General features: G+C 37.7%; 1 protein-coding gene across 1 annotated transcript in view; it reads right to left on the bottom strand.

The window, feature by feature from the left end:
* Positions 1 to 26772, bottom strand: part of THSD7B (thrombospondin type 1 domain containing 7B) — a 1122472-nt gene that overhangs the window by 406413 nt on the left and 689287 nt on the right. The window contains exons 10-11 of the mRNA XM_057551976.1: positions 7865 to 8056; positions 6012 to 6246 (exon numbers count right to left, since the gene is read on the bottom strand). Coding sequence (XP_057407959.1) covers positions 6012 to 6246; positions 7865 to 8056 — 427 coding nt within the window. The remainder of the gene's footprint in view (positions 1 to 6011; positions 6247 to 7864; positions 8057 to 26772) is intronic.

Below are 26772 nucleotides of genomic sequence, written 5' to 3'. Positions count from 1 at the left end.
TCTTTATCCATTTGTCTGTCGATGGGCATTTAGGTTGCTTCCATGACCTGGCTATTGTAAATAGTGCTGCAATGAACATTTGGGTGCATGTGTCTTTTAGAATTGTGGTTTTCTTTGGGTATATGCCCAGTAGTGGCATTGCTGAATCATATGGTAATTCTATTTTTAGTTTTTTAAGGAACCTCCATACTGTTCTCCATAGTGGCTGTATCAATTTACATTCCCACCAACAGTGCAAGAGCGTTCCCTTTTCTCCACACCCTCTCCAGCATTTGCTGTTTGTAGATTTTCTGATGATGCCCATTCTAACTGGTGTGAGGTGATACCTCATTGTTGTCCCAGAGGTCTCTTAGGCTGTCTTCATTTCTTTTCATTCTTTTTTCTTTATTCTGTTCCACAGCAGTGAGTTCCACCATTCTGTCTTCCAGGTCACTTATCCGTTCTTCTGCCTCAGCTCTTCTGCCATTGATTCCTTCTAGTGTAGTTTTCATTTCAGTTACTGTATTGTTCATCTCTGTTTGTTTGTTCTTTAATTCTTCTAGGTCTTTGTTAAATATTTCTTGCATCTTCTCGATCTTTGCCTCCATTGTTCATCCGAGGTCCTGGATCATCTTCACTATCATTATTCTGAATTCTTTTTCTGGAAGGTTGCCTACCTCCACTTCATTTAGTTGTTTTTCTGGGGTTTTATCTTGTTCCTTCGTCTGGTACATAGCCCTCTGCCTTTTCATCTTATCTATCTTTCTGTGAATGTGGTTTTTGTTCCACAGGCTGCAGGATTGTAGTTCTTCTTGCTTCTGCTGTCTGCCCTCTGGTGGATAAGGCTATCTAAGAGGCTTGTGCAAGCTTCCTGATGGGAGGGACTGGTGGTGGGTAGAGCTGGATGTTGCTCTGGTGGGCAGAGCTCAGTAAAACTTTAATCCCCTTGACTGCTGATGGGTGGGGCTGGGTTCCCTCCCTGTTGGTTGTTTGGCCTGAGGCAACCCAACACTGGAGCCTACCTGGTCTCTTTGGTGGGGCTAATGGCAGACTCTGGGAGGGCTCATGTCAAGGAGTACTTCCCAGAACTTCTGCTGCCAGTGTCCTTGTCCCTACGGTGAACCACAGCCACCCCCACCTCTGCAGGAGACCCTCCAACACTAGCAAGTAGGTCTGGTTCAGTCTTCTCTCGGGTCACTGCTCCTTCCCCTGGGTCCCGATGTGCACACTACTTTGTGTGTGCCCTCCAAGAGTGGAGTCTCTGTTTCCCCCAGTCCTGTCGAAGTCCTGCAGTCAAATCCCACCAGCCTTTAAAGTCTGATTCTCTGGGAATTCCTCCTCCCATTGCCGGACCCCAGGTTGGGAAGCCTGACATGGGGCTCAGAACCTTCACTCCAGTGGGTGGACTTCTGTGGTATAAGTGTTCTCCAGTCTGTGAGTCACCCACCCAGCAGTTATGGGATTTGATTTTACTGTGATTGCACCCCTCCTACCGTCTCATTGTGGCTTCTCCTTTGTCTTTGGATGTGGGGTATCTTCTTTGGTGAGTTCCACTGTCTTCCTGTTGATGATTGGCCAGCAGCTAGTTGTGATTCTGGTGTTCTCAGAAGAGGAAGTGAGAACACGTCCTTCTACTCTGCCATCTTGGTTCGGATCATCACATTTCTAATTTTCATAAATTTACTCTTAATCTCCAAAAATACTCTCCTTGACCATTAGCAACTTATGTGTCCTCCAATTCTAAACACTATAATGTTTATTTTCTGTATTGTTTATCATCACTGACTTAAAAAAAAAAGCTTTTGATATCCTCTGCGTTGCTGGTTTTCTGTGTGTGTGTGTGTTTGTGCATGTGTGCATGCACATGGGCATGCGTTATACATACACTAATTTTGAATGCCTTGATGGTAGAATTCCATCTCATATCATATCTTAAAATTACCAGATCTTAATGCTGTGTAAGTATTTAGTAATGGTAAGTGAATGACTGACAAGTATTCTATGCTGGTGGAGCCTGAAGACAAATCTCTGGGAATATTAGGCAAATTTATCCAGCCATTTTCAAAACAAAATTGAAGCCTTAAAAACCAGGGTAACATATGGATTCATGTTTTAGTGAGTAAACACAGTATGGCTTCTTGCCTTTTGTCATAATTTATACTTCCTGCTCTCATGCAACACTCTGATTCTAGATTGGCAATACTCTTGGTAAAAGGGTGAATACACTTCATCTCAATATATATATTTTCCTGGACTTTCACTGGAGTATTTCATAACGACTGCCTCTTGGTCACCCTGTCGGTTTTAGTTCCTGTGCTGAAATGCATCAAACTGAGCTACAAAGATCTGCCATTTCTCAGTTATGTGTCCATAATCATGAGGCAGACACTGTGCTCCATCTCCGGGAGCAGTCCTCCAACCCAGGGACTGAGGGACTATCTCAACCTGCCAGCTTTTTAAACATTAAATGTGTAAACGGAGCTCGCCATTACTATATCTCACCAAATGCCCAGTGTCCTCCCATGAAAGGCAGAAAGTGTTTTACAGGACCTTTGGATGGCTTTGAGTTGTGTGATTTAAATCTTTATTATTATTTTTTGCACATTGCAACTGAAAAAATAAACATTGGGTAGTAAAACAAAACCAAACAAAATCCCCCAAATATCCCAACAAGCTCTCACTTCTGTCTGAGTTGTGCCCTAGCTAGTCCTTATTTTCTGATATGATCAGTTCTATTACTCATGCTATGGTAACATTCTAACCTATACAATTACATGGAAACCAGAACACCAACCCTGGGAAGCCAGAACTTGCAAGGAATTCTGTGCATCCCAGTGCAGTGGATTTAGAGATAAAACATATTACAATAGCCCATCCAATCCATGGAGACATGCTTCTTTCTTCTACTCTGAAGGCCACTCTTTCTTTAGGATATTTTCTTTTTCTTTCCTCTTTCTATTGCCATTACCCTCACCCCAAGGATTTCACAAATGGCAGGGAAATTTTTTCCACTGCAATAGCTTTCACATAAAAAAGAGCAAAAGCATATTTTTCTGAAAGGGCAAGGCAAAGGATACTTTCTCTTGCTGATAATCTCACTATTTCACTATGTGCTTCACTGGACCCTAGGTATTATTTTCTTAGCTCAATTAATCTCATTAACCTCAAGAATTTTAATTAACTTTACTTAAGTCAATGCAGGCTCCTCTTGTTTAGCAGGATCGTTTGGAGACATACAGTAAGAATTCAAACTAGGTTGTTCAGTCTGCAGCCTCATTAAAAGTGCAAAAAGTAATCAGTAATGTCTTTCTGTGTGTGTGTGTGTGTGTGTGTGTGTGTGTGTGTTAGGGAAAACATCTGTGCAATTCATTTTTCTATGTTGGAAAACCGAGTAAAACTGGAGGTTATTCACTGTAATAATATTTTAGTCTTACTTATGTAGATTATCAAATAAAAGCATATGCATTTGTGAATTATGCTTTAAACTATAAACTTTTGGCCCTGTGGTTTTTCTGGTCACAAAATATCATTAAGTTAACATTAGTATAAGCTGATGGGCTCAGAGACTTTAATAAAAAATTGTCATTCAATATAATCATGAGGCTAGACGAGGAAGTAGAGGGCTATTTGAACACATAACCCATCCCCTCATGTCCAAATAGCCTTTAAAGTGTGATGATAATGTATTTGGTGGCTGTCAGCCTCAATTCTAATGCTTCTTTACTAAGAAGAAAAACAAATTACATTCATATCAAGTGGATTTTTCCTGTTGTGGTTCAGAGGTGAAAGTTTTGTGGAAGGGAGAAGATCAGACTTCAGGAATGCTAAATTTTCTCATCACTCTAAAGAATAATAATTTGCTGCGTTTCACATAGCATTTATTCCTATACCTAAGCTATATTTATTTCTATTTGTATATTCAAGCTAATATTTCATGCATCTCTTTTTAAGCAGTTGAAAATTTACATCATAAAAATGAGCATTATCAGGGCTGCAGTCCTTCTCAAGATAAAAGGAGTTCTCTTGTCTGCATAATACCTTTATAAGCCTTTTAGGATTGTACCATAACCCCATGAATTAGATTATCACCTGATCCAAGTGATATGCAAACATTATGGTCCATGTTTGGCTATATCGCCCATTGACCCAATCGGTCCACATGGTATTATGGATACCAGGTAAGCTGGAACACACAAGTGATATAAATTGATGCTCCAAAAAGATCACAAGCAATTTAGAGTTGGATGCTAAAGCAGAAATAACATTTATGAGTTAATAAGAGCAGAAGGTCATACGTATGATCTGTTCATTACTCTTCAAGGCAGTCCCCTTTGCCAAACTTTATCATGGTAGATAAAATATTTTTTCTTAAAGCAAAGGATAAACGTCAGCTTCTCAAACTTCTGCAATTCATATCCATTCCCTGTCAAACCCTTTTACTTTCCTACACACAGGTCTAATTAATTCATGACTTCTAAAAACGTTTATGGACAAGAGCTACATGCCAGATACAGTTCTAAAATCTGCAGTGGCAACAATGAAGGCCACCCAGCCCCAGCCCTCTGGAAGCCACATTTAGGAGGAGAAAAAGAGGAAGTCTTATACTGACTGTGCTTCACTTCAAGTCATAGGCATCTTCCCTTGCATTTTCATAGCCACCTGCTCATCACATGCTCCAAAACCAGCAGTATCTGGCCAGTCTGCCCTATATCTGCCATTAGCAGTTCGTTTCCTTAACTGAGCTTCTATGACTTTCCTTACACACAGCTGAAGTGGCTTCCATGGCAGTGTGGATAAGGCCCAGAGCCCGTCATCATGGGGCCCCCAAGATGAAATTAATCAGGTGTTTGAGTTGCCCATGACAGCAACACAAATTGGATTGAATTAGGCAGAAGAGCAAATGTAGTTGCCTATGTTGCCAGGAAAGGCAGGAGTGCACTTAGGGGGGCTGGGACCAGGGCTTGATGCTGCCAGGATTTGTTCTGCTTCAGTTTCTGCCTCTTTCTGAGCATCGGCTTTACTCTCTCCTCCTGCTTTTTCCACCAGGCATGACCATGGCTATGGCAATTCTACATCCATATACTTAGAACACCATGGAGAGAAAGAAGAGAGGGTTTCATTTTCCCAACTTAAAGATTCCTGGGAAACAGCTCTAAGTTGCCTAGTTTGTGACACTAGACCAAAGCTTGCACAAGCCCATCCTGGTGACCCACTACTACTGTGGCTAGAGTAGGGGTCTTTCATCACTCGAAGGGAACTAGTTCAAACATGGCCACTTGGAAATCTCTATGGACAGGCCAGTTACCCAGTCTCTGTATATAACTTAGGTGCCTTACATTTTCTTTTCCATGAGCCTTCTTGCATGGACTCGAGGAAGAATTATGTCTTCTCATTTGTTCTAGAGAAGAAACTCCCACAGCTGAGTTCTCCAGTCAATTACTCTTTTTTCCTCCATCACTTGCAATTGTTCCTGACCCTTTTTGATATCTATATCCTAGTCCTCATGTCCAAATTCTCCTATAGTTTTTTAAAAATTTACGTTTCCATGTGCAGAGTATAGCAGGTATGAGATTGTAAACCTACTTGAGGGCATGGATTAGTCTATTCAAAATGTCTATATGGATTTATTGCTCACTGCAGACAAGGTCAATGAGATCTAAAGAACAGTATAACATGGTCCCATATTTTCAAAGTGCATGACCTACCTTCTTGTGGACCTAGTCTTTATGTGATTGAAAAAGAGCCCAAAATATTGATATCAGCTCTAGAAAGTTTGATTACTCAAGCAGATTCAATATTTGTGGGCATTATATTTACTGTTCTCCATTAATTAATGCATACATAACAAAAAAGTGTCTACCTTTGGTTGAGGCACATTTTTTAGTCTTTAAGAGTCAAATAAAATAAAACAAAACAAAAATCTCTTACTCTAGCACAGACTGAGACATATTCAGTGCATGAAAAATGTTTCTGACTAAAAATACTCAACTATGCAATAGTCCTATGCACTTTCAATTAGTTATTGATAATACCTTTTTGTCATCACTTGTCCCACATGACTCTTGACACAGAAGACCCTCCGCATCTGAATGCCCACACCACACGTAGCTTCTCCATTCCAGCCAATGGTTGCATTAAGGGCAGTTACCAATGTGTCTTCTGAACAGGGGCCCCAAGCTGATGTCTCCCAATAGAGTTGCATACAGGAATGGTCATTGCACGAACGATATTCTTGGAGGGCCTGACTAGGGGGGCATGGTTTTCCACCTGCAAAAATCAAAATAAAAAAGAATACAGAGTTGTTGCTGTTATTACCATGTTGCTGCTGCTGTTGTTACTGTCATTCTTATTTTTTGTTGTTTTTACTGTTTTAATGGTCTAGAAAGACAGCATTTTGATACAATCTTCCAAAGGCCTGGGCCACTGCACCCCGCTTCTGATGCTATGGTCATGGTTCTTTTATCCTGAGGACAATACATTGCACCCTTCTCTCCTCAGTAACAGGCAACGGTATGCCAATTAGATTTTAAAAATCAGTTGATTCTACCGCTCACCTCTGCATCATGTATCTCTGAGATAAACTCCAAAGAAATCTGCTTTTATTTTAGTATGATTATGCCTACATAAATTAGTCATTTAGATATAATAGCCCATGACCTTGAAGTGACATAAGATCAAACACAAATACTCAGACACACACATTACCTACATATAGTCTCTCTTTCCTAAGACAGTATTATTTTTCTCAGAGAACCACTTTAAGACATCCATCCTCCCTCAAGCAGTGCATTTTACTGCAGTTTGAGAAATCCAGAAATCTCTCTTAAATTTTGGCAGGAGGCAGCCCATCCTTAAACTCTGAAATAATATCTGACAATGTGTTATACACTGGCAGGGAGACCAGACAGATGTGCAGCCTTACACTCTTGGGTGAGTCAGACAATCAGATTTCATTACTATCTTTTCTTTCACAATTTTATATCCATGTCAAAACTGGTATTTATCTAAAGTATTGATTTTATTCCTACTCTCCCACACTACAATGTTTTATTCAGTGGGCCAAATGCTCGGGAAGACTTGTGACCTTAGTTTTGTTACTCTTGTTATTTTTTTCCCCATTATATTGACTTTTTTCTCCTTCCAGAAATATAACAGACAAGAGGGGGAGGCCACTGCACTTTAAGAATATGAAAATTTTCATTCCTCTTGACCCTGGCCCCATTTCTTAGGACCACAGACAGAATCTTGTCTAAAAAGGAGTCCCTCAAAGCCAGTGGCCATATTGCTCTGCTGCCCCAGCTGAGCTGTTGGCAGACGAAGCCAAGGGAGGGCCTGAAAGAAATGAAATGACGTATGTGTCTGGGGACAGAGACCATTGCTTTAAATGACAGGAACAGCTGCTTCTCTAATTTGTTCTGAAGTCACCCGTTTATATCCCCATAGCACCTTTTAGCTTCTTGAAAGCCGTTTTCACAGCCTTCATCTTTTCCCCTCTCACCACATGCCAGCCTGACAGAGCAGGAAATGAGGACATACAGATCAGGTAGTCTGCCAATGTTAGTGGCAGCTCCCAGTCAAGAAGCCATGTCTCTTGATTCCTAATTTAGAACTCGTTTTACCAGACATATTCCAATTATGTTCCCAACTGCATGAGCAATCTGAAGCTGGATGTGTATCAACCAAGCCTTGTTTCCTTCCCTAAAGAAGTATAATGAAAACTGACATCCACCTGATTGCCATGGCCTGTACATAGTATGGGCTAAAACAAGTCATACACGTATGGGAACCCAGCATAGATAAACTAGAGGATTAGAGAGAAAAGGCGTGCATGGAAAGCAAACTGTTCATTTGGATTTAGGGAACAGAAACCTTTCCTATTACTCACCTTCTCCAGCCAACGCCAGGATAGTCCTTGACCTGGTCTGTTTCCCATCGGAGTTTTTATTTGAACAAGACTGGGAGCAGGACGACCACTCTGTCCACTCGCTCAGCACACAATCCATCCGGCAGGGAATTTCACACACCATCTGCTCAGGAGGAGGAGATGCTGGGCAGAGAGTCCCTGACACATCTTCTCCTGTAGTCAACCAGAGCAAGACAGATGTCGATTAATGTAAAATCGAGGCCAGTCCCAGGAACATTTAGGTTCATTGCTTCCTCTATTACTTCAGTTTAGCTTAGAAGACTTCACTTCACTGGTGTCTCTAAACCAATAACATGCAAAAACCTGATTTTTTTTTCAGCCATTCATAATATTTATTTCAAGAAAAACTGTCAAGAGATAATTTGGCATTTGGAAAGGTAGATACAGCATCAAAACTGCCATTTGTCATCCTTCCCAGGTACAAGTGGGCTTCCTTCAGGAACAATTTAGCCATGGATGGCTGGAGACAGACAGGATTGACATGCTATGGACAACTATGTGTAACAGGTACATGTATTTCTGCAAAATGGGAGTCAGAGGAGTCTTTTGGCCTGAAAAACACAATTTATGTCGAGCAATCTATTCAGCAGCCCCCCGCAAATTATCAGTCTAATTTTTTGTTGAGTGCTTTCACCTCCAAATATGTTACCTTAAGCGAGATTACCACACAGTGATACTTTTATTCTGTTTGTGCACAGTGGTAAATGTGCACAATGGAAATGAATCTGTGGCTAAAATTATATAATGTGTTGAGATAAAAGTTGAAAGCAAGTCCAAAATTTTCCCTAATCTATTCCCTCTTTGAATGATGTGATGAATTAGTGCAACCAAAATACACACACACACACACACATATATGTATATATGATAATGGGGGATGGAGTTTTACAATTATCAATAACAGACAAGACTAAGGGGCTCATTTCTAAGTTGCTTTTCCATATCTCAAATGATTACAATGAATTTTTTCTAAGCTCTCTTTTAGGTTACTTATTCACCATTTTTAGAATTCAAATGTTTTTCTTTATAGCTAACAATTCAACTCTTACTATGCCCCCCCCATTCACAGTCACCTCATAAATACAGAAGACATGAAGAATAGTAAAACCATTTATGGTTTGAAGCAACAACATGAAATGCGGAATGGCAACTCTAGGAGACAGGTAGTTTTGTCTTTGTGACTTTATGCCCATGGAATTCTCCTGTCATAATCTGTCTGACACAAAAAATAACTAATATTTATGCAGTATCTCCCTTGTGCCAGGCACTGTCCTTATAAGATGCTCTTATAGACAGGGTTGACCCATCTTCTTTTATAGATGAGGAGTCAGTGGCTCTGGAAGGAAAACTTGCTCAGGGTCACACAGGCCTGAGTTGGGAAGCAAATGAAAACTTTCTGACTCCAGAAATTCTGGTTTCCCCATTAGACATATTGTATCTAATTCCAAGAGATGGATATTCCTTTTCAGAGGAAGTAAATAAAACAAGCTGACAGTGAGCAAGACTGCCTGGAGGAGAAGCTAGTGCCCTCCTAAGATCTGCATTCATATTTGTAAATGAGGCCAGGCTCACTGCCCTTGAGGTACAAATAAAACTTTTCAAGCATATTATGAGAAGTAATGGAGATTCTAGCAGATAATCGAGCTGAAAGACCAGTTCCAATCACTCTTTTCAGTCTCAATCTATTTTCAGGTTGAGTCCGCACTGTATAGTACATGCAAACATGCACACGGATGTGCAAGGACGCACATGCGCGCGCGCACACACACACACACACACACACACACCCAATACAGCTTAGGGGGAGTGCTTTCCCAAGTACAGAAGTAGGCAGGTCAAACTAAACATACAAACTATATCTAATCAAAATTCAATTTCCACATCTGTGAATATTATGAGGATAATTTTTTACAGAAAAACACTTTAAAGCAGTGTCTTGCAAAGAACATTTTGATGAATAAGAGATATTTGAAGAGCTCTTCCTTTAAACAGTGGGGGGAAAGCTGAGACGTCCTAGATTAAAAGAGTAAAATTGGTCTCACCACTGGAGAGTAGTGTGTGTTGAAAATGCCAATTGCCATGTAAACTTCCTTCAATGGAAATGGTATGTAGTATTTTTCAGTCTTATTTGACCAACGGCCATCCTTTTTTAGGGAGCACCTCTCCCAGAAATGGTATTTTTATTAACATATTTTGAGAAAACCCTGCTTTCAAGAGTTACAAAATTATCAACTACTATTTGATGAGCATATACCATGTCCAAGGCATATAATGGCATAAATATAAGTGAAGATACTACGATTTATCCCCCTAGAACTCATGATTAGTAACAGAGATGAGCTATAAATACATAAAGATAAAACCTAGTCCAAAAGTAAATGTCAAGTTGCAAATGTGTGTTTTAAATAAAGAATGCTGTAGTGATTTAGGGAAGAGAAGGACCTCTGGGGAACTAGTCTGAGAACAGAAGGCTTACAACAAGGAGAAAGAGACAGGGTGAGAATTGGTGGCAATCAGGGAGGGCATGCCAGTCAATGCAACTGTCAACAAAGGTATAATGATGGGAGAATACAAGGTATGTGGAAGACTGTTAATCCTGAAGCTGCCTGAGGAGAAGAGAAAGCCCATGTTGGAAGAGTTGTTTGACATCAAATTCTGAATAACTTAGACGGACACACCAATTTTGTTCTATTTCTGCCTTCCTTCAATTCCCAAATGCTCAGGTTTCCCTGACGTTACCTAAATTTAACTTCCTCCCCAGTCATCCATCATTCAGCACCCTTAGTATCCACTTCTGGTGCTGGGATGCTTTTTAAAACCTAAGCTTTCCCATAAACTGATATATCCATTTCCACAGTGCAGTGAAATGTCAATACTCCCACCAACACTTTGATAGCTTGTCGATATGGACTAATTTGGAAATGTGAGCAATCAGATAAGTTATTCTTTAGTGAAGCCAAGCTAATAGTCATGGGCAGGCTCTTCAATTCTTGTGTGAGCTATTTTATAAGAAATCTTGCCAAAGAAAAGCTGCACGATGGGATCCTAGTCACAGGTGGCCTAGTCAGACACAGTTAAGTATCTGAAGGTGAAGCCCAGCACCACTTATCCTCTTGAGCATATCACTTAACTTCTTTGAATCTCAGTTATCTCATCTGCAATAATGAAATAATAAAACTTACTTTTCAGAGGTAGTCTAGGGATTATAAATCACTTATACAACAAACACAGCAGGGTGTCCAACAACAGAGGGAGGACTCAATATAGAGGAACCTTTAAAACCTTTTAAAAAATGTTGTTTGGGGCTTCCCTGGTGGCGCAGCGGTTAAGAATCCACCTGCCAATGCAGGGGACACGGGTTCGGGCCCTGGTCCGGGAAGATCCCACATGCCGCGGAGCAACTAAGCCCGTGCGCCACAACTACTGAGCCTGTGCTCTAGAGCCTGCAAGCCACAACTACTGAGCCTGCGTGCTGCAACTACTGAAGCCTGCGCACCTAGAGCCCGTGTTCCACAACAAGAGAAGCCACTGCAATGAGAAGCCCACGCACCGCAACGAAGAGCAGCCCTGCTCGCCGCAACTAGAGAAAGTCCGCGTGCAGCAATGAAGACCCAACACAGAGAAAGAAAGAAAGGAAGGAAGGAAGGAAAGAAAGAAAAAAAAAATGTTGTTTGCAAAGATGTACACCGCCAAAACCCAACGGCATTCTTGATCTAAAAACTCTAGATACTTATGCCATAACCATGGAAAGCACTTGCTTTACTGTGCATATATGGGTACAAATAACCACCAACAACTTCACAGACGAGTTCACATAATATATAAAGACTGCTTATAATTATCCAGATCATTTTATTTATATGTGGCTCATCTAAACCATTTAAGAGCCAAAAATAAAGCCCTTGAGCCTGCATAACCTCATCTGCCCATCTACATTGGTAATAATGATCTTCCTATTGCACAGAGAGAACTCATTTCAAAAGAAGAGCATTTATACTTTCTTGTTTTCATTTTCATGGATGGATCAATGAGACCAACTGAAATCTCAGGCAAGTGTGGAAAATAAAGCAGCACGTGGGACAGAAACTTAGTCATTAAAAGTGATTTTCACAAGCTCTTATAATCTAATATTACAAAAAATTGAGTATATTTAAGAGGGAAATTGAATTCATCTTTCAAGAAGACTCTAAGATTACTCCCAGTTCTTACCACACTCCCTGGGATCAATAATGACAAACTCCACATTCTCTCCTCACAGAGTAGACTTATTTAAACCAATTGTGATTCTGAAAATATGGGATATGGTGCTGCTCCAACCTTGTCACTCACGATTTTTTAATAATTTAATATGGTGAAATCCACATTACATAAAATTAAACATTTTCTTTTTTATTTTTATTATTATTATTTTTTGGCCACGAGGCATGCAGGATCTTAGTTCCCCGACCAGAGATCGAACCCGTGCCCCCCGCAGTGGAAGTGCAGAGTCCTAACCACTGGACCGTCAGGGAAGTCCAAAGTTAACCATTTTAGAGTAAACACTTCAGCGGCATTTAGTAAATCACGATGTTTTGGCAACTACCACCTCTATCTAGTTTCAAAACGTTTCATTACTCCAAAGTAAAACCCTTTACCCATTAAGCAGTTTCTCCCCATTACTTCCTCCCTCAGACCCTGACAGCCAACAATTACTGTTCTATCTCTACAGATTTATCTATTCTGAATAGTTTATGTCAGTGGAACCATATAAGTTGTGATTTTTTGCATCTGGGTTCTTTCACTTAGCATAATATTCTGGAGGCTCATGAATGTTGTAGTATATATCACTACTTCATTCCATTTTATGATGGAATAATGTTCCACTGTATATCTATACCAAGATTTGTTTATCCATTCATCCAAACTCATACTTGTTTGAGTCCCTGAGTTCAATTATTTATATATATACCTAGGGATGGAATTCCAGGGTCATATTCATCACTCAGTTTTGTTTGTCTGTGATTCTGAAGACCTTGGCATAGATGACCAGACTAGGGCCTGGCCCTAGTTCATACTACTGTTCTCATGCTTGCCAATTCCTGGCTAAAAACAACAGTTCTTAGATGAGAGAAAGAAAGATTCTTTTCTTTTTTTTTTTTTTTTTGAAACATTTATATTAACATATTTCCATACATATTTCCATACAAATATAAGATTTTTAGAAATTTCATGTAATGTCTGAAACATTTATATTAACATATTTCCATACATCTTTTTTTTTTTAAGTATAGTTTATTTACAATGTTGTGGAAGTTTCAAGTACAGCAAAGTGATTCAATTATTTATATATATATATATATATATATATATATATATATATATATATATTCTTTTCCAGACTCTTTTCCATTATAGGTTATTACAAGATACTGAATATAGCTCCTTGTACTAAACAGTAGGTCCTTGTTATCTATTTTATATATAGTAGTGTGTATCTGTTAATACCAAACTCCCAATTTATCCCTCCCCCTGCCTTTTCCCTTTTGGTAACCATAAGTGTGTTTTCTATGTCTGTGAGTCTATTTCTGTTTTGTAAATAAGTTCATTTGTATCATTTTTTTTTTAGATTCCAAATATAACTGATATCATATGACATCTCTCTTTCTCTGTCTGACTTACTTCACTTAGTATGATAACCTCTAGGTCCACCTGAGAGAAACCTTCTTGAACATATGAATAAACTCAGGATTCCCTAAAAAATGCTTCTTTTTCTGGTTCAAATGTATACGGTACTTAAAGTATAAATAGCTCATGACAGACTCTCTTTGGCTACTGGTCAAGCAACCATGTAAATTTAACACCAATGTAGCTTTCAGATTTTGGGCTTTCCACATCAACCTAATGTTTAAACCATACCTATGCTATATACTTTATCCTGTGGCTTTCTTTGTTTTATAATCCTAAGGAACTAGAATTTAGTATTATGAGCTACCATCTCTCTTTTGTAATGATAGGAGAAACAGCTATAATTCTTAGTTTTCTAACCTATACTGTAAGTGTCCAAAATTAGAAAAGTTATAGACAAAATAGAAAGAGAAACCCAGTTACCCACAAATCTACAGTCATATTTTTAAAGTAGACCAGCATTTTATCATTATACACACTTCAAACTACCTTATCTTCCAAAAATAATGCAATATGGGTACTTTGTCGATATTTCTCTTGTGTGTTATTACACTCTCTATGGAAAATAATGAAGCAGTTATCAGAAATACATGTCATAAAATTTTATGTCCTATTTAAATCTCAGAAAAGAATGTCAATAAACGTTGATTCAACACCTGCCGACAGCTGAGTAAGATGTCAACGGATGGTACATAGCAAATTTACTGGAATTCATATGCACTTAATTCCATTTTTTAAATTTAAATATCTCCCTAAATGCAAGTAGTTTCTGGCCACTTCTGGACTAGGGGCCCTAATCAGCTAAGGAAATGTTTATATTTTAAACCAATAAAATATGAAAGAAAGCTAAGGGCTAAACAGAAGTCATGTGCAACTATGCAATGTCAACAATTCAATTAATGTTTCTGCTTGCTGATTTTACCATTTGAAGTGTATTTGTCTATCTAGTTTGCACATATAGGAAGGCAAATTTTAAAAATCTGATGTTAAGTATTATCATATTTATAATAACAGAAACAACAACTGCAATAACAAAATGGCATCAACATGTGATGTTTGGGAAAGCACAGAGTGGGCTATACTCTGAGCAAACCATATTGTCTACTGAATATCCATATTGACATCATTAGTTAGGTACTATGGTCACACCTAAGGTACAGAGAGGTTAAAAATACTTGCTCAAGAGTCACATGGCTTGTACATGTCTGAGCTAGAACTAGAAAACATACCTGTTAGACATTACAAGCTATATTCTTAACTCTTTTGCTGTATTGCATCCTGGTTCATATCTCACATATGTCTTTCTCATTACATTACTTTTAGCTGATGCCAAACCACAAAGAAGGGATTCTATACAATTCATTGGCAGCTAGCCAGTAAATTTAGTATTGGAAAAAATAAGCCGAAAGGAGTGAGCAGTTCCTTGATTATCTAGGAACTGCATCATAAGATGAGGCAGAATAGGGCAATACTTTTCAAAAATAGAAAAGATAAGCAGATGAAGAAGAGTTCAGAATGGAGACATGGGAGATTAAGATAGAACGCAAGACCAAATAGGAACAGGTATGGACATTCAGCAAAAACACTACAATGTATGAGTAGATAAATGACACAAACACAAGCAAAAAATATAATGATGTAAAGATGCTCACAAAGTGAAAAACAACAAAACTCTAATAGTTGATAAAAGGAAAAATAAGAGAGAACATAAGTGCAAAGGCTAAAATAAACATAGTGGAAAATTCAAACAAACGTTAAAAGGAAAAGACTTTAGGAAAGCAATAATAACAGCTAAAAATAAGAAAACAGTATTTCCAAGGTAAAGATGTTTACAAAAGCCAGAAGTTAGCTGAAATTGCACCTAATGGCAGGTGAGTTGTTTGTTCAGAAGCCTAACTGACCAGCTATATGAAGTTCCTCAGCATACAAGAATATAATAGCAGCTCACACCTTGATCACTTAGAATGTACCCAGCATAATGTTACATTTTACACCTATTTATTAACTCATTTAAACATCAACAATAGTAAACAAAAAAGCATCAATAATAGTAAACATGTATATTGTACATAATAGATGTTAGTGATTACTCTAAGTGAATTACATATATCAACTCATTTAGACGTCACAACAAAACTATGAGGTAAGAATTACCATTATGTTCATTATACATATGAGACTATTAAGTCTTAGGTAAATTAAAATTACCTGCCCAAAGCCAAACACAAGTGAAATGCTGGAGCTTGAATTTGGACCTGGGCAACGTGGCTCTAGAGTCCATTTCTTAAATACAATGCTTTATTGACATGCATTGCTTCTACTCACTGTCAGGACAATATATACACCAGGCTACACAAAACCCGATCTAGCAGAGAATCAGTCAAGTGTAAAGCATCCCAACACCTTTAGCTCATGAATCCTGTGTGTTACTCAGGGTGAGAGAAGATGCAAAACAGCAGAAACAGTATATGATTTAGGAGCAAACTACAATTGCTCAAAAAAAAAAAAAAAAAAACCCAGGTAAAATCTAATAAAATGTCTCAGTGGGGAAATGTCACATTTTCTTGGTCTCAGTCACACATTCCAGGGGGAAGTAACCACTATTTTATGTGTGTGGGAAAGGTCTGAAAATTACACACTTAGGTTTACAAAAAAATAACTAAGTAGTTCTGTTTTTGACACCTACCAAAATGGGACCTTGAAAAAAAAAATTTTTTTTTTCTAACAATGACATCAATTTGCTCACAAGCCCTAATTTCTGGTTGGTAGCCAGGGCCAGATGGGAGTTGGGGAAGGAGGTGGGGAACAGAAATATATCCATTTAAAGTAACTCAGCACCTCATGATCAAACTAAATCTTTTCAAAGTTAACTCAGTCTCAGTTTCTCAACGTTTCTCCCTCTCCTTTCGTCCCTTCTCTTTGGGTGGCAGCTGAGTGTAAGAGGAACGTCTGTTTCAAAGTTACACATTCTCCCTTGAATTCAGCTGGTTCCCTACTGAGCTATTTCCATCAACTTGGTCTTTGTGTATCATTACCTAGTCTTTGAAGGTGCATCTGCATCCTCTGCTAATTTCTAGGGTCCCTGTCACAGCTTCTGATTTTCTAATCCACACACCTTATACCCACCTAGACCTGACTCCAAGCTAGTCCCAGTTTCCTGGGGCAGTCAACACCTCCACTTCCCACAGTGGGGCATGATTTCAGGATCGCCCCCAGGTTATAAATAAACTGGGGAGACCAGGTCGGGAGGGTGATGAGCAGCTGGCTTACACCCACTCTGTGCCTCAACACACCACATCACTGCTTCACTACAGCAACACATCACTTTATGTCGGGATGCAAGGAACCCTGTGTGCAGAGGCGCTTCCTACAGTCTCAAGCCTGGGAATGAGGCACCGGCCCCTCTGCTTTTGCTTTCCCTTAAACCTATCTGAAATGTCCATAGTTTTCATTTCCTCAGCCCAACATTTCATGTGCAGAATGAGATGGGGCCAAGGACCCTCATGTCCATGTACCTCTTCTCAACATCCTCCCTGGATTCCTCCTTTCTGATCTAGAAAACGGGCCAATGCAGGATTCTGGCTTATGCTAAATCTGTATTCTGAGTCTTCTGGCCTCTCATCTTGATATCTGGAGGGAGCTCTTTGGAATTTACAAAACACTTTTCTTTCATATGCCTGGCTCTTGCATACAAAAGCCTGTTTTTCAGGATTATTGTCTCTGAAAAGAGCTACAAGATTTCATTTTTGGGCACAGATTTGTTCTGTCTATTTGCATTTGAGACATAATAATCTTAACTTTTTTGGACACAGTAGGTAGCTCAGAAATTTGGTGAGGTTGCACCAGGGTGGGGTGGTGATAGGGTGGGGAGGTCCTGTCCGAGAAGCCACAGAAGCAGACACCAAAAGAAAAGCACACTGATATATCTCAAAACAAAATTTGAGGAGATCTGCTTAGTGTGGAACCCCTGCTTCTCATGAGAATTTTATAGAGAGACTCTGTATAATTTTTTAAAAGATGAATGCAGAATGACAGTAATGGAATAAGTGCCCTTAGTAATGCAAGACATGCTTCTTCAAAAGGGAAAATCTTGGAGTAAATAAACAGCGCATTATAAAGGGCAGAATATTTGATGAGGAGCTGTGACATCTGGAATTCAGTTCTGCCTTGAATACTTACCAAAATGTGACCCTAGAAAATGGTTACGCATTTTTAGGCTTCAGATGCCTTGTGTAAGTAGGAGGTGGGGCACTGCTATCATCCTTGATTATATTATCAGGTCTGATGATAGATCAAAGAGGCTAATGTAAAATAATACTTTGGAAATTGCAAAGCACCATTTATATATAATGTAGTTTTTAATTACTGGTGAAAATGGGGCTAAAGGACATTCCAAGTAGGAAAATTATTTGAGTCAAAGATACTACCTTTCTTCTCCATCTCAATTTTGTCTTAGCTAGAGAAATAAGAGGAACTGAAATTATTATACAGGCAGAAATAATATTACTCATTTCATTTATCTACTTGTCTAGTTATATATCTAGCTATTAAGAAAAAGGATGTGGACCAGCTTGAATATGTGGTATACCTTTAGAAAGCACTTCAAGTTGTCTAAAAGTTTTCAAATGTTTGAAAATCAATATTTTAAAGTTAAACTGGGGCAGTCAACAGAGTAAACTGACATCAGTAAAGTATGATCATTTCTCTCTGTAATTAACCTACAGGAACATAAGTTTAATGCCTATAAGTGGGAAATATATTATGATTTATTTAACTACCTCACTTTAATTGCACAATTAAGATGTTTCAATTTCTCTGTGATAAGTAATACTGCAAAGAACATTCTTCACTGTATCATTGACTGCTTTCCTAAGAATAAATTTCTAGAAATGGAAAAACAAAGTCCAGGAATGTGAACGTCATTAGTGTCCATGCATGAAAAATATTGCCAGTTTGCTTTTTTTCCATTATTTATCATCACCCTTTGTTTTAAAATTTATATACAATAAAATTCACTCTTTGTGCTATATAGTGCTATGGGTTTTGACAAAATGCATAGAACCTTTCATCCACTACCAAAACCAAGAGACAAAACAATTCTATCACCACAAAAATTTCCTTGTGATGCCCCTTTGGTGTCAACCCCTGCCCCCGATCTTAATGCCCAGGAAACGCTGATCTGTTCTCTGTCCCTATAGTTTTGCTTTTGTCCCCCAGAATGTCATAAAAATGGAATTACACAGCCTGTAGCTTTTGTAGCAAAGTACATTTGAGATGGATGCATCCACGTTGCTGCATGCGTGAAGAATAATTCACTCTTTTTTGTTGCTAAGTAGTATTCCATTGCATGGATATAGCACGTTTTGTTTATCTATTCCGCGGAAGGACATTTGGGTTGTTTCCACAGTTTGGTGATTATGAATAAAGCTGATATACAGGGTCTTGTGTAAATACAAATTCCCATTTCTTTTGGGTAAATGGTTAGGAGGATAATTGTCAGGTCATATGTAAGTGCAGATTTTATAAGACACTGTCAAACTGTTTTCCAAAGTGGCCATACCGTTTTTCATTTGATCAACAATGTATGGACTTTCTGGTTGCTCTGCCTCCTTACCAGCACTTGACATGACAACTTCTTCATTGCTTGTTTAATTTTCATCATTCTTATAGCAGTATGGTAGTAATGCACTGTAAATTTGGTTTGCATTTTCCTTATCACTAATGATGTTGAACATCCTTTTATGTCCTTATATGCCATTTCTACATCTTCATTGGTGAAGTGTCTATTCAAATCTTTGACTCATTTTTTAAATTGGATTGGGTTACGGATTGAATATTTGTATCACTCCAAAATTCATATATTGAAGCTCCAACCCCCGATGTGATGGTATTTGGAGGTGGGGACTTTGGGAGGTGATTAGTTTTCGATGAGGTCATGAGAGTGGGACTCTCATTAGGAGATTAGTGTCCTTATGAGAAAATGAAGAAAGGGCACACAGCGAGAAAGCGGCTGTCTACAAGCCAAGAAGCAGGCCCTCACCAGACATCAATCTGTCTGACATCAACCTTGATTTTGGACTTCAAGGACCGTTCGAAATAAATGTCAGTTTTTAAGTCACCCAGTCTATGGTATTTTGTTACAGAAGCTGGAGCTAAGACAGGTTGTTGGTTCTCATATTATTGTTTTGAGAGCTCTGTATATATTCTGGATACAAGTTCTTCATCAGACTTGCGATATGCAAATATATGCTCACAGTCTGTGGTTCTTCTTTTCATTTTCTTAAGAGTATCTCTTGCAAAGCAAAGTTTTTCATTTTTAACTAAACTTTTAACTTAAGTCCCATTTGTCAACTTTTTCTTTATGGGCTGTGCTTTGATGCCATATCCAGTTTGCTTTTTAAAAGACAAATTTTCAGGAAGGAACAGAAAGTGGATTGTCTGCTGCAAACAATGAGTTGAAACTTACATATTAGGACCTAAAATTTCATAATTTTGGATATAGTGACCTCTCTAACTAGTGTATCCTAGTATCTAATGCTAACGCAAGTTTTTCAAATATGGTGTGAAAGCCTAGTTTTTCCATGGAAATTATTTACTGATGTAACAGCTGAGAGTCCAGCATTATAACATACTGACAATATGTGTGATGCAATGATAATTAGCTTCTGGGTAAAACCCTTATGTAGTATCCAAGCAGTATAACGCACAATCTATGAAGATGGGACTTTGTCTTTTATAAAACTGCATCAAACATCTGGCACAATGTCTGGTACGTAGTAGATCTCAACAAATTTTGGCTGAAGGAATGAATGAGAAGGGAAAGATATTTAGTCTATTTAAGGTATGAGCTGTAGCTTATGCTTTTGTAGTACGCATCCCAACTCCAGTGGAGTATGCACTGAGATACCTGTGATGAATCCATATGGGGATGTCAGGCACTAACTGGGAAATAGGTCAGATTTCTAACCCCAGCATTAATTGAGAGATAGTACAGCATAACGGATTCTGGAGTCAGACTGCCTGGGTTCCAATCCTACCTCTGACACTTATTTCCTAATACTGAACTGCTCTGTGCCTCAGTGTCGTCATCTGTACAATGAGGAGTTCTATTTCATAGGGGACTGTGCTGAAAAGAGTACCTTTTTCCTAGCACTCCTATTCTCCTGGGTTATTGTAAAGATACAATCAGTTGACATATGTAAAGTCCTAAGATGGGAGTCTGCAACATAGTAGTTAATATTACAGTTATATAATTGTGGTAGTAAGGTACTGAAAGTTACAGACCATGGCAAACTATTTTCATCCCAACAATTTTTTAAGCTCAAGCCTCTGGGAAGCTTGTCTTTGAACAAAGCACAAGAAAATAAGCTTGCTTTTTTCTTGAGTTGGTACATCCTCTTCGTTTCTGTCTAAATCACATGCCTGCAACTGTGGGAACTATAATATTGCCAGTTCTTCCCTTCAGACCCTGCACCATTTGAGATCCAAGAAGAATATGTAGAGCTCACCAGCATCTTCTAAGGATTTTTGTACTGGGGAAGAATTCTACAAAAGCAGAACTTTTTAAAGCAGTCAGATAACCCTGATTGTGTAATTCTCAGGGGACAACCATACTATTTCCTTTTAAAAGTGTTGTTGATACCTTGTTTCTATGCCTGATCCCCTGGCTATTAAACTGTTCCTATGCAATTTTGCAGAACATGGCAGGGGCCTAATGATTACTTTTTGTACCACATTAAAGAAGTACAATAAAAACACCAAACCACAAATCTACATTGAAGGTTTGCAGTGTTGAACTAGTGGAGAATCATGCTCGAATATCATTTTCTTATTGAAATGTTACAAACTAAGACTCTAAAATCATGATTGGATACTACTTTTACAATTTGTTTCACAAACTTATTTCAGATACAGGATTACAGTACCACAGACCAGAGAACACATAAGCTGATTCTCAGAATATGTTTCATCATCCAGCAGAATTTGAGATCAAAACAGAAAACAAATAGCTTTTAAAAATTTAGTTTGGTCTTTTATAAACCAGACAGATGAAAAAAATTAAATCTCCAAATGAAAATTAGGTAGGTAATAATTAGAAAAACAGGATGGTGAAAGAATGAACACTGAAGGTTTATTAAAGTTCTTATTCAAGTCAAGCTGATGTCAGGTGGAAATCTGTATGTATAATAAAGAAAAATGTTTTCACCTAGATTAATTATATGGTTGGTATGAGGTCCAAGAATATATCGATTTCCACTATAATAATTTTTACCTACTATACCTCACTAGTATTGTCTTAAGACTGATATTGATGTCTTCCAGCAATTGAATGAATTCTAAAGTAGAATAAACCCTACCTCTATTTGTCTATCTTCCCCAAACTGATCTACAATTATAATGATAATTCAATTGGCACTGCCATTTTTCCAGCCAATCTCAAGTAGCCCCCAAAAAATCAATAAATAAACTTAAGTAAAGTTTAAAATATTAAAATAAAATGTATGCTGAGAGACTTCAAAATACAAGGTGCAAAGTCAAGCAAATATTTCAAACCTCACTTTTATACCATTGCCAAATTTGCCTCGATACTTCATCAGAGTAATTGTAACATTTGATTCAAGCTGTACGCTCAGAGTAATAAAAGATAAATACAGACATTTGAAATCTGTGTACTCCTTTTTCTTCTGCATTGAGCCCAAGAAGAAATATGTCCTTATTTCATGAAATAAATATTATTTTATTGGATGTCTGCTTTATTTAAGAGGTTAAATCCTTAATTACATCATTAATAATTATGCTGACATTTACTGCCTGCAAGGCATGGTTTCTTTGGAAGCAATTTAAGAACACTAGATATTTCAGATCATTTATCTTATTCTAACTGGACACTGGTTAGAAGAATAATTTTCTAATCCTTCCAGGCAGTTAACATAACACTTACTAGGTTATTTGTAAATAGGCACTTTTTCCTGAGACGTAATGAATGGAAAGAAACGTCTGCTTAATAAATTTAAGGTTGCATAATGTCTTAAGTCTTTAGCCCATTACACTGATTGCTTGGCCAGAGAAAACGATGTGTCTTATGTATTTCTGAATGCCCAGTGCCTAGAACAGTACCTCGTTCATAATAAATATTCAATAAATGCTAATTGAACTAAAATGTAATTGAGCTGAACAGATGTTTTAGAGTCTGAGACATTTCTGGCACCCATAGGGGTAGCACAAATTGAGGAAATTTTTAAATGCGTAGGAATGTACCAACACAAATATACCTGATCAAGGTCCTACTGCTATGAGTAAAAACATTGATTTAGACGCAGAAAGGCCTGGGTTTGAATTCTAGCCTGTCCTTAATAGTGGGGCGTCACTGGGTAAGTTATTTCAATTCTCTATATTGGCTTCCTTATCTAAATACACGAATAACGATTCCTACCAATACATCACAGAGTTATGTGATAATTAAATGAGTTACGATGAAAGTAACAGGTGCACAGTAAGTGTTCAGTATGTCTTGGTGGTGACGGTGATGATCATGACAATGACAATGATGATGACATATGTCTACAAACCTTTATTAATGTCTTTAGATTTTGCGTAAATTCATTTTAGATATAAGCGACTGTGTGAAAGACTATTCTAGCACAGGAGAGGAGTTAGGAAGGATGTAGAAAATAATGAATACACCAAAAGGCATTTATGCAAAGATATGCAAGGCACCACCTGATCTGTCAGTTTGCTTGCTTAGGCAGTGGGTTTACCTATCCATGGTTTTTATTTTGTTTGGGGTAATACTCCATTAGCATACATTTCCTCAGGGGGAGATGCTGAGAAGCAATGCTGACTGGCAAGAGGAACGTGTCAAAAGGAAAAGTTTGCAACAGGGGTTGCATTTAGGTAATCAAAAATAACTGAAAGTGCCAAGGGGGAAGATAGCAGAATATTCAAAAAAGAGTCAAATTCCCATTATAGATACCTCTCAGAAGATACAGGAGCAAACTTGCTCCGAGGCAATCAGGGGAGGTACCTCAGTGCTACTGAGCATCCTTAACATAGGAACACTGGCATTGGCCGCCTGAGCATCTGATGCGTTACTCTGCTTACAGACCTGGCGTCCTGTGATTTTCCAATCTAGTTTGCGCAGATCAGCCAAAGTTCAGGAAACCACATTTTCTTTCCCGGTGAAATTTCACAAACTGTGAAAGCTTAATCACCAGTCTGTTTTATACAGCAAGCATAAGCCTGGCTGACTTACGAGATCTTCGCTAGGCATATCAAACCCATCCTTGGACATCTGGGTACCACGGGGCACTTGTGTTCAACTCAGAAGTAATTGTACACTGTTTACCATCAGGCTTGACAGAGGTTCCAGTAATGTCATACATATGAAATTTCAGCAACATAGAAAGGGAAATCTATTCTGTTTCCCTCATTAATTGCTTTACCTGAAATCTCAAGGAAATAATTTTGACCCACTCTTCCAAACTGAGATGTGTAAATGGAAGAGGAGTATGTGTGATAATTTGCCTCAAAATACAAAACCCCCAAATTAGAGAAAGAAATATTGTTTCTCTAACTTAGAAAATGCTCTTCAATTCTCTTCATTATTCAGTTATTATAATGGAAGAGGATATCCTGACAACTGATTTTGGCAGAAGTTGTTTTACTTACGTGTGCAAAGGAATAAGTATGTAAATGGAGAAAAATATAAAACTTTCAATGTTAATCTATATTTTAATACCCAAGCATATCTTGACAAACTTTCAAACACAGAATGCATGAAATCCATAAAATATATAAGAGCACGATTGCATTACTGTTTCTAACTTATTTTCCCCCTCAACAAAGTTCTGCCTTTGAATTCTTATTATGCCTTTTATTCAACTGAGTGCCCAGGCAGAAAATACAATAAAGCTTTGCTAATTTCATAAAATACTGAAACTGCAAACAGAATTTCACTATCTTTATGTACTCCTGGGCCTATCTCACAGCTTAATCTAAAAACCTAGTTAAGGAAGCCATGATTTCGTAGACCTTTATCCTGATAAATTACTTTCAGCACCTTAGAGAAGAACTTTTCAAACAAAACTCAGAAATAACATTTCCACTTGTTCAAAAGAAGACCTAATTCACAAAGATCAAGAGATTAAAGAAGGCAACAAATGTGGCCAATGTCTTGACACAATCCTTCCAAAGCAAGTATGTCTCCTACCCTCTTGCAAGGTCTAGAACTGAAACAAAATCTTGCAAGAAAGTTAAAACTACTTCTAGGTGGTCATCTTTATTAGGTCAACATTTTAAAACTTACTGTACTGTCCTAATTTCCTAATCTATATATCTCCTTCTGCTGAAGGCATACGGCGCTCTCCAGGCCACCATTCTCCTCCGTACATTCCAGAAAACAAACGCTTTATTCCAAACGACTCCTCTCTCTATAAGGACTTTGACTACTGGTTTTAAGAATTTGTATAACCTACCTCGGAATCTGTGGTGCCTGTAGAAGAAGTTGAGAACAGTCTCTGTTAAAATGCTTACACCTCTCTTTACCTTCTACCAAAGGCATGACTTTTAAAACTTGAATATGCATTATAAACCATGCTAGAGATTCTTATTAGAGTTCATATTCTTATTTTAATAGGTCCATTTCCATTTGTTCCCTAGTCCTTAATGTCAGCAACTTTATATGCTAAACACAGGAAAGATGGTAAACAGAAGGAAAATCCAGATAAAAAGTATATAAATAGACATAGTAACAATGTTAAGTGTTTCTTATTTCCCAAAAAGAAAAATGGCTTATATGGGAAAAGCACATATACTACCATTAATACATAAAGTCTATGGGATAGGTTATCATCTAGAATCAGAGCTTTCAACTTACTAGTTTATTTCTTTTTCTCCCACTTGAAACATACTGGCATGCAAATTCTCATAATAAAGTTCAACGTTATTACCATTATTCTTATTCTTATTCTTACATGAGACTCTGAATTTTACTACAAAGGAAACATTTTTAAAAGTCTTCTAGTTTTCATTGTTAGATTATTGTCAGTATTCTTTCCTCTTTCTCTATTATGTTAACTTGATTCTCCATATATTCTAGGAAGTAAAATATAGTCATCCTATTAAAAACAAAGGTTTATGTCATAATCTAAAGGGCATATGTATTATAATATATAATATACAGGCGTTTCCTTACGTGTATATCTGACACATCCACATTTACGTCAATCATAATAACTACACACAATGAGAATGACTTTTTTTAAAAGCTATGTTTGTATAACATTTGTTTAATTGAGACACTATACTTTGATGGCAAGTGTGAGCAAATAAAACTGGCTGAGGTCTTTGATTTAACTTTGGTCTTTAACTTTTCCTTCTTTATTTGAAAAGAAGAGGAGACTTTTGTGCATACTTTTAGAGGTTAAAAAGGCAATCTTATTTAATTTTAAACAGCACAGAATTTAATTTTATACACATTAAAACATAAACAGAACTTGAATTCATGACTTCAGTATATTAAAACTCCACCCTAATGCAATAACAATTTTAATTGCATAAAATATAGAATTGCATTTTGTGAGGTTAAGGAATGCCTGGGATGAGCCTGAGTAGTCAGCTGGGTGTTCCTGGATCTGACTGTGATCCAGTCCCACCTGCCACTTGTCATCACCTGGTGGCTGGTGGTTTAAATGAGAACGGGAACAATTCCAGGTCCTAAGACTGGCTGAGATTTCCAGGATCAAGATCAAGATTCCAAAATGAGTTTGTCGGTATTGGTTTTATCAGCTCAATTTGGCTAAGGAGAATACTGGGGATGAAGGGGGCAACTCTCTGCTTGTCCACTTGAATTTTGTTTCAGCATTAGTAGATAATGATATATGTTATGTATAATAATTAGTAGTATGATATGGCATATATAATGGCAGATAATCACATAGATAATCAAGAGATCATCTGTTACCATATATGCCATACCATGCTATTACATGTGATCATCTGCTATTATATATGCCATATCATACTATTAATTGTATTATGGTATAATATAAAGTATATTATATACTATATATAAGCTAATATTAACTTAATGTTATAACCTAAAAATATTGTATCATATATTACCTTTATGTTATCTAGGTTAGACAAATAGTATCAACTAAGATCAAAGATATTATATATTATATGTACCATATATTATATATTAT

This window comes from Balaenoptera acutorostrata, chromosome 8, assembly GCF_949987535.1.
Source record: "Balaenoptera acutorostrata chromosome 8, mBalAcu1.1, whole genome shotgun sequence".
NCBI classification, from domain to species: Eukaryota; Metazoa; Chordata; class Mammalia; order Artiodactyla; family Balaenopteridae; genus Balaenoptera; species Balaenoptera acutorostrata.
The sequence above is the reverse complement of the archived record's forward strand: the minus strand, read 5'-3'. Positions and strand labels throughout refer to the sequence as shown.